The sequence below is a fragment of the Danio rerio genome, chromosome 1 (assembly GCF_049306965.1).
Source record: "Danio rerio strain Tuebingen ecotype United States chromosome 1, GRCz12tu, whole genome shotgun sequence".
Classification (NCBI taxonomy): Eukaryota; Metazoa; Chordata; class Actinopteri; order Cypriniformes; family Danionidae; genus Danio; species Danio rerio.
Genome location: NC_133176.1, coordinates 6995566 through 7011859, shown reverse-complemented (window position 1 = coordinate 7011859; position 16294 = coordinate 6995566). Strand labels below are relative to the sequence as shown.

Genomic DNA, 16294 nt, shown 5'->3' with positions numbered 1-16294 from the left:
AGAGAACTCTTGTGATCATTTGGAAATGTATTAAAGTGCCATGATTTCCCAATTTACAACCATAAATTCTAAATTATGACATTGAATTTCGTCAAAATGAGTCAAATTTACACCACTAATAGTAAATCAATTATTTATAATAAATAAACAGTAATAATTACGCTAAAAAGGACAATGCTCATCACACATGATTTAAATATGTGGAAGGTCACATGTTTTTTTCCCTCTATAAAGATTACTGCAATTCATTTGACTCCATTGCTGTATAATGGTACCAGAGAACTCTTGTGATCATTTGGAAATGTGCTGAAAGTGCCATGATTTATAAATGATGAGATTAAATTTAGTCAAAATTACACCACTAATAATAAATCAATTGATAAATAAAAGGTCTGTCATTATTATGATAAAAAAGGGACAATGTTAATGACACATGATTTAAATATGTGGAATATCACTTTTTTTTTCTCGATAAAGATTGCTGCACTATAGTATCAGCGAACTCTTGTGATCATTTGGAAATGTCTTGAAAGTGCCATGATTGCCCAAATTACAACCATGAATTTCGGTACCATGATATATTTTAACCTATCATCGGATTCTTCATCAAATTCTTAATATCGATAACGTTAAGTTTTGTATTTTGTTTTTCTAGGTTTCCAGTTTCCAGAGTGGGGCACGGCTGAGACCCCATCGGAGCCCCCTGTGACCCATGTTATCGATAAAGACAACTCATGGCTGTACTCTCTGGACCCTATTCTCCTGACCATCATCGTCATGAGCTCTCTAGGAGTTCTTCTAGGTGCTGTTTGTGCTGGCCTACTCCTTTACTGCACCTGCTCATACGGAGGCTTAACGTCTCGCTCTTCCACCACTTTGGAGAACTACAACTTCGAGCTATACGATGGGATTAAGCACAAAGTGAAGCTCAACCAACAGCGCTGCTGCTCCGAGGCTTGAGGAAAACAGATGGGGTGATATCAAGTATCCTAAAATGACCTCAAAGTTACCCGATTTGACTCTTTGAAGAGAGACGAGCCTCATCTCTTAGTATTCCTGGAATGCATGTCCATCTCAGCTGGAGAGCTCCTAAACTGAACTTCTCCTGGAGCTTATTTTCCAAGCAGTGCTTACTCAGCTCTAACGCTGCTGCCAAGGACTTCCTCGTCTTTCACTGGATTACATCAAAAAAAGGGGAGCGTTTGGTGCCACAAAGACTGAAACACTTTCCAGGGCTCAGCCTCAAAAATAAATGTCGATACATATCAATGTTCTGCTATTCCAAAAAGATAATAGTATATCAGCTTAGATTTCTAAGAGGTCTAGTTTTGAAAATGGGAGATCTGTGGCCGGACCTTCGAGCCATGAACTTCTGTCCACCGTCATTCCCCAAAGTACTTTTTGTGGCCTAGGATATGGTGCATTGTTTTAAAAGCTTTGATGGGTTGGTTTAATGTTGTTCTATTTGGGTTATTTTTATTTCCTTCGCAGAAAAGTTTGCCATCATTATTGTGTTTACAACACCCGACCATTTTGTGTTTCTCTTGTAATTCTGACAGTTTGGAAATGGAAACGACAGATAAAAGGTTCTTATATTTAGTTTTAGGCATTATGTGTTTGGTGGATTGTGTTCTGAAAAAAAAAGGCACCGCACTTGTCTAAAACAATTGAGGATTTTGTCAGTGCAACCTATGGATTGCTGTAACCGAGAGACAGCTAACGTTGTGAGCTTTGGTCTAGTAAACAGGCATTAAGTAATGTGGGGAAAGGCTGCCGCATACTGAAGGCATGGATTTGAATTCTCTTACTTCACTCCGGGCCTTAAAGAATGCTACTGCTGTTGGCTCAAATAGGTTCATTTCCGCTGCTTGTATTTTTTAAAAGCTCTAAAATCGACACCATTTTGCTGTGCCAGTCATTTATAATACTGTACATCTCGGCTTTAGGGTCAAGCAGATATTTTTTACACATCAAAATGATTGTTTGAAGTCTGTAAGAGGTCAAACATTTTAGATTTGGATTGATTTGAAGGATGAAAACAAAAGTGTATACAGAAATATTTTATATATTTTTAAAAGTGAAAGCCAAGATGAGTGTTATGAAACCTGTCAATGGTGGAAAATATTAATTCATATATATATTAAAACATTTTGTTCTTTTAGGTTACAGTTTTTGCAAACGGGTTAGGACCTAACACTGAGCCTTGAGGAACACCAATACTTTAAAATGCAACACCTTTCCTCTGTTTATTTCCCTGATCTTTCCCTTTTCAGATTTTTTTTGTTTCCATGCTAAGGCTTTATGTTAACAGGAGACAGGTTGGTTGTAAATCTGCTCCCCTGTGGTTTTCAAAGACTGAAAAAAAGGCGGAAGACAGATGCCGTAAATCTTTACCTACTTGCTCAGATGGGATTCCTCAGCCTCATGCTCAAAAACACAATGGAGTCGGTGGAAGTAAATGCACCCAAAGCACACTACACCTCTGCAGAATAAGACACACGATGAGAGTCTGGGATCTCCGATAAAGAGTTTTAAGGCACTGGTAGGCAAGCTTAGATATTTCTACTGAACCCTGCTTGATCCACACATGTACTTCTTGAAGAGTCTTGCTACTGGACCCCTGGACATTTGCAAGTGCCTTGGAGCTACTCTGTTCCAGCCTCGGCTTTGGACCTGAAAAAGACTTCTTTGGAGCGTTTGTCTGTCTTAAACACTCGATATACTTGAGAAATCACAGCACTGGGTTAAATCCCAGTCTCTCTTTGGACACTTTGTACAGGAAATGTGCTTTTTATGATGATGATTATTGTTATTATGATTATTTAATAAAGGATTGTTAACATATGCATGAGTTTTCCATGATCTTTTATAGTGCATCCTCAGTTTCAAGGGGGTTGTAAAATGAGTATAATATGTTGACATTGCTTGACATACTCACATATACTGTAGTACATGCAATTGGTTTTACAAATACCAGACCGCTAAATAACACACCTTCACTGACAACAAAAGGTCCGTCAATAAAACCTTTGACTCCAATAAACATCAGCACATTCAATCCTAAACACACACAAACTCTCTCACTCGTTCTCTGCCTTTCCAGCTATGTCTGCTACACTTTCTCTCATCTCCCCATGGGCTCCCATTAGCACGGACCTTCAGTCGCCTTCATTTAGGGGCTCACAACATCAAAGCTTTGAAGTGCCTTACTGTTCCACCCCCTAAAGTTCCCTTCATCCTACCACCTCATCCAACCACCCAGTTGCATCCATTTAACTATTTCTACACATCGGCTTCCTCTCTGCCTGCACAGTCTGGCTGATTCACAGACTAAGACCCCGTTTACGCTTATGCGTTTTAGTTTGAAAAAGCATAATTTTTTTTTACGGTTACGCCATCCGTCCACACTACGCTGGAGATTTCGAGCGCCGAAAACGGAGCGTTTTGGAAACGCTGGAGAGGCCGTTTTTATTCTGAAACGCTGCTGCTCCGTCTCAGTGTGGATGAGGGAAAACAGAGAGATCTGAAAACGGAGGCGGGGCTGCTGAGATTCGCTACCTGATTGGGGCTTTTGTGTCATTGCGTATCTTTCCCTTATTCGTCAAGTCCCTATCACATGACTATAACACATGCCTTTAACGCTATTGGAAGACAGCAGACCAGCCTTCACTGTAAACAAACACATGGACACAGAAATGGAAGCGTTGTTTGCACTATTGTCTGTTTTAGGCGCCATTGTTCAGTTATTCATTTGTTACGTTTAGTAACAACTCAACCTCGTCGACTGTCCACAAAAATACCTCTTTTGCTTTCTTCGCCATCGCATTTAATGTTCAACCGGCGTTTGTTGACTAACAATAACTAAATGCAGAGCGAGACGCATGCTTTCTGTTTATACTAGAACGAGCATGCCCAGAGTGAGTGAATGGTCACTTGATTTATGTTTTTGGTGGCGTAGTGTGGACGGAGATATGTTCAGAAACGCTAGTGTGGACACGGATCATTATTGATCTAAAAGGCATTTTTAAAACTAAAACGCACTAGTGTAAACGGGGCCTAATAGTACAGTAAGATCTTTCCAAATTAAAGAAAGACATAAGCCTTGAACCAGAAAAAAAAGAATATATATATGTTTTCTCAGTGATGCAAACCTTCCCTTTCACCACATCCCAAAAGTCATTACTTTCTCATCGGCTTAGTCCCTTATATATCAGGGGTCGCCACAGCGAAATGAACCGCCAGCTGCCAATGTAGATTGTGTCAAAGAAGGTGAACATTGAAAACTGGACTGATGCAGTTTCAATTTACTGAGTTGAAGTGCAGTTCAGTTCAGTTCAGTTCAGTGTGCTTTAATTTTCGCTGCAGTAAAACACTCAAGAGCAAATCCATCTATCAGCTCCACAGGTCCCAAACTAAGAAAGCCAGTGGTAACAGTGGCGAGGAACAAACTTTACCAATTGACAAAAGAGAAGGAAAAAAACTTGAGAGAACCCAGGCTCAGTTGGGCACGACCATTTCTCCACTGGCTAAACTTCTTGTGCAGAGCTGCAGTCTAGGCACCGGATGCTGGAGAACACTGGATATCCATTAAAACTGAAGTAGATCATCTGAACCTCACGTCATTAAATGTTTCTATCTATTACAATGATTGTCAATGGAACTTTCAGCCATATTTTGCTATTTTATTAAATGTCATAAAAGTCACTTGAATCCAGGAGTCCAGAAAAAAAGTAAAGCTTTCCAATATGGACATATGGACACCATTATAGTGTGGACAGACTGTAAACTTTAAATACTGTATAGACCATGATCTTGATCTAGAGACATTTACCATTCCCACGCTTCTCACTGAACTCGAGATCAGAATTCTGACTAGTACATCAGTCACTCCTACAGCAGAATCTCTAGATGACATTAAAATGCATGTATATATATATATATATATATATATATATATATATATATATATATATATATATATATATATATATATATATATATATATGAGTGATTTTCCTGAGTTCAGGATATTTCTGAATCTTCTATTATTGTGCCTGATTGTTGACTAATGAAGTTCTGTCTTTAAGCTCAACTCAAAGCATCTGGATGTGTGGCTTTGATCGGCAGGCCGGACTGAGAGCTGGAGAATCAGGAAATTACTCAGAGGAGCCCGGCCGTCGGGCTCTGCTTTTCCACCCAAATTATTCTAAACTTTTGTTTCGTAAATGTTGTTTTCCCTCCCTGTCAGATTGAAATCTAATTCTCCACTGGGGCCTTGCTGGCGAAGATCAGAGAGCTTTCCCTCTTGCTCAGTAAGCCGGACTTTCCATCAAAGCTCAGCCTCGCAGGCTTGAAGCTTATAGGTGATCAGCTTTTGAAGAGGCCGCACTGAGAAATACAAAGAGCACACGGCTAATTCATCTCCAGAGAGAAGAACCTGACAAATGATGGAGAACGAGAGGCAAGCAACTGTACTCCTCCATTCCCGGATGGTTATTGAGTCTAACGTCAGTTCTGATGTTAAGGGGTTTGGTGCGTCTGAACGTCTCCATTGAGGGAGGCCTTTTCATGTTGCAGATTCATTTGCTTTAAAGATTTTAGCAGATGCTGCTTGTTTCTTCACAAGGTCATTTACAAAACCTCCTTGGTTGAGGGAAAACTGCTTTTGCACATCAGAACAGATGAAGAAACATTTACGATCGAGAGATCATGGTTTCTATCCTAAAAAAGAAAAACAGCATGTTGTGAAATTAAGTGTTAGTGACAACATAACATGCTGTACTTTTCACACTAACTTAGCTTTCTCTGCTCTGTCCTTGTACATCCGGATGATGGAAATATTTCCAAGGATCTGAGGTTTCAGAGTAATTTATTTAGAGGAAAACAAAATGCATCCTGTCGACCCTTCGATGAAAATACTGGGTTAAAAAACCTTGACAAATCAAATCTGCATTGCTGATTCTGCGGAAATTTAAATAAATAAAAATATTCTGGGCAGTTAGTCATAGTTAGAAATTATATACGGAAATCTGATATATGGCCATATATATGAGACTATAGCTAATATATTTGAACATTGGACACTCACCGGCCACTTTATTAGGTACATCTGTCCAACTGCTTGTTAACGCAAATTTCTAATCAGCCAATTAATGCATTGAGGCACGTAGACATGGTCAAGATGATCTGCTGCATTTCAAACTGAGCATCAAAATGGCGATGAAAGGGGATTTAAGTGACTTTAAACGTGGCATGGTTGTTGGTACCAGACGGGCTCGTCTGAGTATTTCAGAAACTGCTGATCTACTGGGATTTTCACGCACAACCATCTCTAGGGTTTACAGAGAATGGTCTGAAAAAGAGAAAATATCCAGTGAGCGGCAATTCTGTGGGCACAAATGCTTTGTTGTTGCCAGAGGTCAGAGGAGAATGGCCAGACTGGTTTAAGCTGATAGAAAGGCAACAGTAACTCAAATAGCCACTCGTTACAGCCGAGGTATAAATAAGAGCATCTCTGAACGCACAACATGTCCAACTTTGAGACAGATGGGCTACAGCAGCAGAAGACCACACCGGGTGCCGCTCCTGTCAGCTAAGAACAGAAAACTGAGGCTACAATTGGCACAGGCTCACCAAAATTGGATAATAGAAGATTGGAAAACGTTGCCTGGTCTGATGAGTCTCGATTTCTGCTACTACATTTGGATGGTAGGGTCAGAATTTGGCATCAACAGCATGAAAGCATGAATCCATCCTGCCTTGTATTAACGGTTTAGGCTAGTGTAATGGTGCGGGGATATTTTCTTGGCACACTTTGGGTCTATTAGTACCAATTGAGCATTGTGTCGACGCCACAGCCTGCCTGAGTATTGTTGCTGACTATGTACATCCCTTTATGACCACAGTGTACCCATCTTCTGATGGCTACTTCCAGCAGGATAACGCTCCATGTCATAAAGCATGATTCATCACAGACTGGTTTCTTGAACATGACGATGAGTTCACTGTTCTCAAATGAACTACACACAGTCACAGATCTCAATCCAATAGAGCACCTTTAGGATGTGGAACAGGAGATTTGCATCAAGGATGTGCAGCCGACAAATCTGCAGCAACTGCATGATGCTATCATGTCAATGTGGACCAAAATCTCTAAGGAATATTTCCAGTAGCTTGTTGAATCTATGCCAAGAAGGATCAAGGCGGTTCTAAAGGCAAAGGGGGATCCAAGCCGGTACAAGTAAGGTGTACCTAATAAAGTTGTCAGTGAGTGTATAAACACAGTTGATGTCAATTTTTAGCCCTCCTGTGATTTTTTTTCTTTTTTAAATATTTCCCAAATGATGTTTAACAGAGCAAGGACATTTTCACAGTGTGTCTGATAATACTATTTCTTCTGGAGAAAGTCTTGTTTGTTTTATTTCGGCTAGAATAAAAGCAGTTTTAATTTTTTAAACATAATTTCAAGGTCAATATTATTAGCCCTCTTAAGCAATATCTTTTTTCTGACTGTCTACAGAACAAACTATCATTATACAATGACTTGCCTTATTAACCTAACCTGCCTATAACCTAGTTAAGCCTTTAAATATCACTTTAAGCTGAATACTAGTATCCTGAAAAAATCTAGTCAAATATAATGTAATATCATCAAGGCAAAGAGAAAATAAATCAGTTATTAAAACTATTATGTTCAGAAATGTGTTGAAATAAATCTTCTTGCTGTGAAACAATTGGGGAAAAATAAACAGGTGGCTAATAATTTGAGAGGGCTAATAATTCAGGAGGGCTAATAATTTGACTTCAACTGTATATAAACAAATATATTAGCCTATATATTTGTCTTGACTGTTATTCTGAAATTTGGGGGAAAATTGTTAATAGAGGAGCTTTTGACTGGCAGTGTGTGTTTGTCAGGGAAGTTTCCATCATGGAGATCCATCATCATGTGGCCTGAATGAAAATGCAGGTAGTGAAAAGACTGCGGGCTCTGCTGATAGTGTACCGAAGAGTGGAAGTTGTGAGATGGAAATCTCCGGATGAGCTCTGGGAGATTTGAATTTTCCGAGTCTGCCTGCTGCTTGTGAGTCAAGACCGTATGATAAAGGCTTTTGTGAAGTAACAAAAAAATCTTTCTAAACAAGACAGATAAAGACAGAAGATATGAAGGGAATCTGCAACAGTACAAACGAACAACAACAAGAGGCGAAAAGAGAGAGAAAATCCTTCATGCTTCACAGGACAAAAGCCAGTAATATAATAAAATCTGCAAATCTGAAAGAGACGTTCTCATATTCACCAATATGGTCAAATTAAAACTCCGCTCTCCCTAAAAACCTTATCTTTCAGTAGATAAGCAAACAGCATATGCTGTTCCTTTCTTCACAACCCACACACACACACACCCTGAGCTGGGAATACACACAACGGCCATCTTCAACAATAAACAGCAAAATCCGCCACACAAATAGTCTATATCCATTCTTTATTTGAGGAAAGGCATTGTCGTGGGCCATATGTTGGATCCCACAGGGACTTGGACAAACATCTGTTAGGAAAACAGACTTACACTCCTTCTCCTACTCGCATTTCAGTGATGTATTACTAAAAGCAATATAATTAATAGACTGAGGTTTTAAAAGCAAAGGACTACCAAAAGGTACAGACAGTAAAGATTATCCTCCCAGGGCTTGAGTGTCCACATATGTGGACAGCACATTTTAGCTCTTAAGTGGCTATTTAAAATACTTTGAATATTTTATATTTTGTTACAGACATACAGAGTCATCCTGCAAATGTTTTGCAGCATATGAAATGTCCCACACTGTAAAAAAACAAAACCCCCATTTGTTCAGCACACTGTACTTTTTTTGTCATATATACTAAGAATTGTGAATAAGGATTGATTACATAAAAATAAATGTTATGTCAACAATATTCGCTAAAATGTTTTGTCTACATGTTTAACTGAGTTTTCTGGACAAGTGAAGAGTCATAAACTAATTTCGAGAGGAGCACGTGATATGATTGTGCACCGCTGGTTACTCATCCATAATCAGTAATAATCCAATCAGAATGATCCTAGCTTAATATAAATGGATCACTTTCTCCTTATTGCACTATCTTCGTTTTGGAAGAATCCCCCCTTCCACCCCATCTCCTCCTTTTTCTCCCCTTCTAAAGGGGGAGCGATCGAGACCTACCTGATCTCGGTTCTCCTGATATGCTTCTAGACCGGGCGGGAGCCCTGGGCTCAAATATCTCCGAGCTCAGGGTTCTCTCCCGGGACAGCATGCCAAACCTGCTATTAGTGCCAAGCATATCTAAGTGGGAACTCTTGAAACATTTTTGTGTTGAACAATAATGTTGATATTTGAATAATTTGCGCATGCGAGATGTGACGATCAAAAACTAAGCTTGTTTATCAGTTGCTTAAAAGAGGAGTGACAAAGTGGCGCAGTTGGTAGCACAGTCGCCTCACAGCAAGAAAGTCGCTGGTTCGAGACCTGGCTGGGTCAGTTGGCATCTCTGTGTTTAAGTGGTTTTCCTCTGGGTGCTCCGGTTTCCGCCACAGTTCAAAGACATGAGGTACAGTGTCTAAGTGTGAATGGGTGTTTGCCAGTACTGGGTTGCAGCTGGAAGGGCATCCGCTGTGGAAAACATATGCTGAATAAGTTGGCGGTTCATTCCACTGTGGTGACCCCTGATGAACAAAGGGACTAAGCCAAAGGAAAATGAATGATTGGATGAAATATAAAGTTTGTGTTCATTTTTACGTAAAATAATTAAAAACTGGATGATTAGAACTAATTAGAACTAGATGCCAATTAGAACTAATTACTTATTTAGCAAATTTGAAAAAAAAAATCATCCACTAAACAGAAAAAAAAAATTAATTGACAATAGCAATTGACACAATAACTGTTGCTTCAGTTTATGTGACAATAATATCTTTATTAGTAAAATACAATAATCAACATTGCATAAATAAACAAAATTATGTTAGCTGAACAAAAAAAAGTTACTGAGAAAAACAAAAAAATAATTTTTTAATGTTTTCTCAACAATTTATTTTTTACAGTGCAGAAACTATTTTTAACTGTCCAAAATGGGAAACAAATCTGTTTAATGTACATTAAAAAACGTTCAGGAAAAGTGTTTTTTATGTAAATTTTTCTCTAAAAGTATATCATATCAAAAGATGATACTCAGATTTTTTTTGTAATTAGGTTCCAATAAAAGCCCAAGCAGCAAAGACAAATAAAAAATGCATGTAAAAAAACACCTTGGGCCTTGAGAGGTTAAGTACAGTGTGAAATTTGTCCTAAAAGATCTTTAACAAAGCTCTTTAACACTAGGCAAGGCAAGGAAAGTTTATTTATCATGCACATTCCATACACAATAGTTATTGAAAGTGCTTTACATAAACAAGAATAAAAGAAACAAGAAAATAAAAACAGATTAAAATGTGTTAAACAGTTTTGAAATGGAATAAAAAAGAAAAGAAAGAGATAATGGTGCGATCTGTCCGACGTAGCAGTGCTCATTCAGTAAAGACACAGCTAAACTGATGTGGTCTCAGTCTGGAGTTGAATGTTGGAGCACGTCTGATCATTTCTGGATTCCAGCAGCGGGGGATGCTGTTAGTAGCTGAAAGCTGATTCACCCTGCTTTGCTGAACTCTTGGAGTTTCTAATTTACTTGATCCTAAAGATCTGAGTGATCTGGTTTGTATTCAGTGAGCATTGAGGCCATAGGCCATTTAGTGATTTATAGATATGTAATAATACTTTAAAATCTGTTCTGAGTGTAACTGGAACCCAGTTTAGAGACCCGAGGACAGGTGTGATGTGCTCGGATTTTGCTCTGACTGTCTTTTTGGGAAGGCCAGTGAAGAGTCCATTGCAGTAATCCACCCTGCTGGTGATAAAAGCATGAACAATTTTCTCTAAGTCCTCACTAATGCATCTACTTCTTGCAATGTTTTTGAGATGATAGTATGCTGATTTATTAACTGCTCGATCCTCGGCTCAGTTGGCGTTTCTGTGTGAAGTTTGCATGTTCTCCCTGCGTTCACGTGGGTTTCCTCCGGGTGCTTCAGTTTCCCCCACAGCCTAAAGACATGCAGTACAGGTAAATTGGGTAGGCTAAAACGTCCGTAGGATGTTTCCCAGAGATAGGTTGTGCATCCGCTGCGTAAAAATGTGCTGCATAAGTTGGCGGTTCATTCCGCTGTGGCGACCCCAAATAAATAAAGGGACTAAGCCGATAAGAAAATGAATGATAAAGAGTAAAGTTTTGTTTAGCGTTTGAGGTTTACTGTATCATTATTATTCACACCTTACAGATGTTGATCTACCTTAAAGTTCGCTTCAATTGTGTTTACACTTTACCATTGCCGTAAAAAAAATAAAATAAGAAAATCAAATCTGAAATTTTAAGTAAAGGAACCAACTATTATTCAAATACACACCGCAATATAACAAATTGTAAATGTGGATGACTACATTATCCCATGCTAAAAACTCTTTCAGATGGGGTGCTAGTGGCTGGGATGCACAAGAAAAGAAACCAAAAAGCCACTCTGGAAACATCCTTGCACCCTTTTTTATTTACAATCTCAATAAACGCTTATGTTTATTTTATTATAAAGAGATCAGGTATTTAGTTTAAATATTTTTTGTTTTTGACTATTAAAACTATTTGCCTTAGTAATGTTTTTAAATTAAAATAAAGTGGTTAAAAAAGATCCTAATATTCCTAAATGTATTGTTAAAAACTATTCAATAGCATCTATATCTAACGATATGAAACATGATATCGTGATATATATATATATTTTTTTTTTTTTTTTTTTGCAATATCGCCCAGCTCTACATTATCTCACAAAAAGACCTCTGGAAATGATTGCACACCTTCAAATGTTAATCAGCCAATTAGTATCAAACATTTAAATATCAACAGGCCTAAATCAGATTTGATTTCATTTGACCATTTCCATTTGCTCTCCATTTAGTTTTTTTAGAAATAGTCAAAAAGACCTCATTTGTGACTTCTCATTCTTCAATTCGGGCATTTGGGTTTGCCACACAGGTATGTGCTACTGTCATTATAATAGCTGCTAACAAGAATCCAGGAGAATCAAACCGAATGAACGGGGCGGCTGATCATAGACCCCATCATCTGACAAAGTGGCGAGCCAAAAGTATCGTCAGACGAACATGACAGAAAGCAGAATGTTTCTGGGTGGCAGAAGCGCACCTCAGATCTGGGTAAAGCAGTCTTGGTGGCAGTTGTCATGGAAACAGAAGTAGGCGGCAGGGCTGTCAGAGTCCCATTAGTCGAGGTGATGAGTGTGTGGCACGTGGGCAGAGGCGCCGAACTGTTGCACCGCAATAATAAGGCATCATATACTGTATGATATGTCATATTAGCATTTCCTAAAGGTTTCACATATATATACTGTAAGCCACTGTAGAACTCAAACGGCAAAACCTGCATGCAATTGTTGTCGGATACGTTGATAGAGAAAAAAATGCAAGCATCAAAGAGGAGTGATATTTGTAGTGGGAATTAAATAAATATATTGTAATGTAGGAGGGAAAACTGAAAGGTGGAAGGAGCAACACAAAGAACAATGGAGAAAAATGTATCTATCAGGAAATATTATCTCAGGTCTTTCTAGTTGACAGAAAGGAGAGCAAATGGAAATAGTTTTTCTGATTTTTAGAATATTAACATTAGACAAAAAAATCATTTAAGATGATTTTAAACATCCTCAAGAAAGAGCTGTTGAATTCAAATACAATTGAAGTCGGAATTATTAGCCCCTCCTGAATTAATAGCCCCCGTTAATTTTTTTTCCCCCAATTTCTGTTTAAACATAATAATTTTCTTGCTCTGTTAAACATCATATGGGAAACATAAAAAGAAAAAACAACTCAAAGGGGATAATAATTCTGACTTCAACTGTATATATATTTAATTTCTTTTCATCAAATTTATTGTGTGTGTGTGTGTGTGTGTGTGTGTGTGTGTGTGTGTGTGTGTGTGTGTGTGTGTATATATATATGTATATATATTTACATATATATATTTATTTATTTATTTATTTATTTTTATTTATTTATTTTTTCCCAGGTTCTGCAGGTTACATATCCCGAATTTTCATTGCCAATTTTAAGCCCGTTGTAATTGATTGTTTTGGTTCAATTTGGAATTTCCCCAACCAACACAGAGCCCAGGGGATCAGAGTGAGTGCTCCAACTTGGCCCCATTCTGATCCAAAATACTGAATGTATTTTAATATAAAAAATTATGTATCAAAATAAACAAAAGCTTAAAAACAAAATTAACGAAATTTATAAAAATTTAAAAAGTTAATAAATTAAAGAACAAAAACATTTCAGAATTCCATAAATAAATATATGTATGGCAATATTTAAAACATTTTCAATATTATTATTGTCACAATATTAAATATAACAAAAAACACAATGTGTTAAAATGACAAGTTAACATTTTCAAAATTAACATTAGAAGTTAAAAAAACATAAAAACATAAAAAAACGGAATCTTTTACTGTATTTCTGCATCTTAAAACCAAATAAATAACGTGAAAGACATCACCATAAGAGACTTCTTTCAACAACCTTAAAATCATACCACAACATCTCCACCATAACGTAAATAATCATATTTTAATATTTGTATGTTCTTGTATAAAGAAGTGCAGGAGAGACATATGAAGCTAGACCTAATGTAAACATAAATATGTCAGTCATGTCTTTTGAGATACATTAAATCAGAGCAATAAAACGTTCCAAAGGGGCTGGTTCAAAGAATATTTCCTCAAATTAGCTAATAAAGAGCTTTAGTTTCATAGAGAGTTTACCATCCAAGAATCACATACTTCTGATCCATAGATACATCATGACAAATGGCGTGTACTGAAAGCTTTGACATTGACTAATGAATATGCTTGAATGCAGCACATTAACATATAGCACAAATAGGGATAAAAAAAATCAACAAAATTGTATAATCTTTTATGCTTCTCTTGATTTTTCCTGTTCATTAATTTTATAATATATTTTTCTCTAACATATTAATTTGGATGTACACATTTTTAGAATGATCTTTAAGTTTTTTTTTTTGTTAGATTAGTTCCAGTTTTGTCTTTGGTACCGACTAATCTATGGTAGATTTAACATTGACCTTAAAATGGTTTTAAAAATGCAAAACTGTTTAATTACTAGCCGAAATAAAGCAAATAAGACTTTCTCCATAAGAAAAATATTAAAGGAAATACTGTGAAAAATTCCCTGCTCCATTAAACATCATTTGGAAAATGTACATATAAAAAAATTACAGGACGGCTAATAATTCTGACTTTAACTGTGTGTCTAAATATATATTAGGGCAGCACCATACTAAAAAAAATAGCATTGCGATTTTTTTTTTATTCTGCAATATAGATTACAATATGAATACAATTTCACTAGATGAGTTGAATAAATGTTTGTAAAGAATCTATAATTTTAGATTGATTTTCAAAGAGATAAATTTAATATAGAAAAATATGCTAATTAAATATACAGCATTTTATTGTTTTCTGAAGAGTTGAAATTTATTCAGGCATACAGTAAATGCATAAACAAATGTAAAACACTACGACATAGACGTAGTAGAGGGGGTGTTCGGGGGTGAGGTCTCTGAATAGTGAATAACACTGAACCGGGATAGGACGCAGCAGGTTTCGGGCGGCCGCTGCAATCGGGTACTGTAACAATTTTGGCAACCCGGGGGTCTTTACAGACTGTACCAAAGAGGGGGGTGGGTGAAATTATGGGAGTTTTCCGGAAGAAAAAAAAAATGGCACAGTTGCGGGAGATTGGTCTGAAATACAGGATACTCCCATGAAAAACAGGAGTGTTGACGGGTATGCTTACCAGTTTAATAATGATTGGACCAACTACAGTTAGAAATCAGACTGTTATATCTTCTAAGCGTAAGGGCTTATTATGCGATTCTGTCGCCAACTTGTGTATAGAAAACGTCAACCGTCTTTGGTCTACTACACTATGGTAGGCTAATGGCCGCCGACTAGCTCTCTCAGAAATTGTAAATATTTTTAAATGGCACTATTCTTACAAATAAACAGCATAGTTGCAATCTAAACAACTACATTCTTGACTAAAAAAGCTTCAACAGTACATTTTGTAGTCTAACAGCAGTAATATTTGTCAAACTGTAGTGTCTCTCTGCTTGTTGCTGGCTGTATATGGGCGGAGTAATACACAAAGGTGAAGGGTGAAGAGGCCTTGTGGGATATTACTGGCAAAATATCGCACACCGCTATCAGCTAATCAAATTCAAGAACCAGACAAAACTGATATATATATATATATATATATATATATATATATATATATATATATATATATATATATATATATATATATATATATATATATATATATATATATATATATATAGCATCTATCATGAGGCGTCAAAGTCTGACTTCTATTTCCACCCCTCCTAACGTCCTCTTCTCAGATTTGGCTGGAGCCCAGTGGCTGATCATATTACCTTCATGTCACAGCACTCAGATATGATGGATGGCCGTTGTTGGTACCGTAACGCTCATGCACATTATTCAGGAGCGCCGCTCCTCCAACACACAGATTGTCTTTCTCATGTGGGACCTCCATACAGCAGGAATGGAGATTGAGAGGTCTGTGAGAGGAACTGTTTTCTGCTGGGCCATGATGACTTGTTTTGGGAGTTCAGATTCATGAGGGTATGATGGTATTATAGGTCAATAGTTGCATCTGCTATGTGGGATCAGGGGTTCACAACCTCTTTCGTCAGCTCAAGCCATTGATGATTAATGGGAGACGAATGTATTGAGAGTGCTGCTAATATTGTAATCTCAAAGTATGCATATGACAAGATCACAACTCATGTTGCAGTAATAAAGACGGTTTCTTTGATAGGTTTATTTGTTAAAAAATAAATTAATTTCCAAACAAATGCATAAGCACTGTTGTAAAATAGGAATAATTTTTTTATTATTTTTGTCTCTTTTTCTTTTAATCAAACAATTATTTGTATTGGTCATGTAAGGGTCATATATTAACTGAACTTCTAATTTTGTGGGTGAGTGCTGTGCATACTAATTAGCATTTTTGCAGAAGTAGATAGATGCGGGTCCAAAATTAAATTCAGCTCTGCAGAAACTTCCTGTCTGAAGAGAGGTGTTAAAACTGAACACAGAGCACAGAAGGTT

At 37.2% G+C, this 16294-nt stretch overlaps 1 protein-coding gene across 1 annotated transcript in view; it reads left to right on the top strand.

Moving 5' to 3' along the window:
• nrp2a (neuropilin 2a) overlaps nucleotides 1-2844 on the top strand; it is a 139054-nt gene extending 136210 nt beyond the window's left edge. The window contains 1 exon segment of the mRNA NM_212965.1: nucleotides 656-2844. Coding sequence (NP_998130.1) covers nucleotides 656-960 — 305 coding nt within the window. The 3' untranslated portion in view covers nucleotides 961-2844.
• The last annotated feature ends 13450 nt before the right edge of the window (nucleotides 2845-16294 follow it).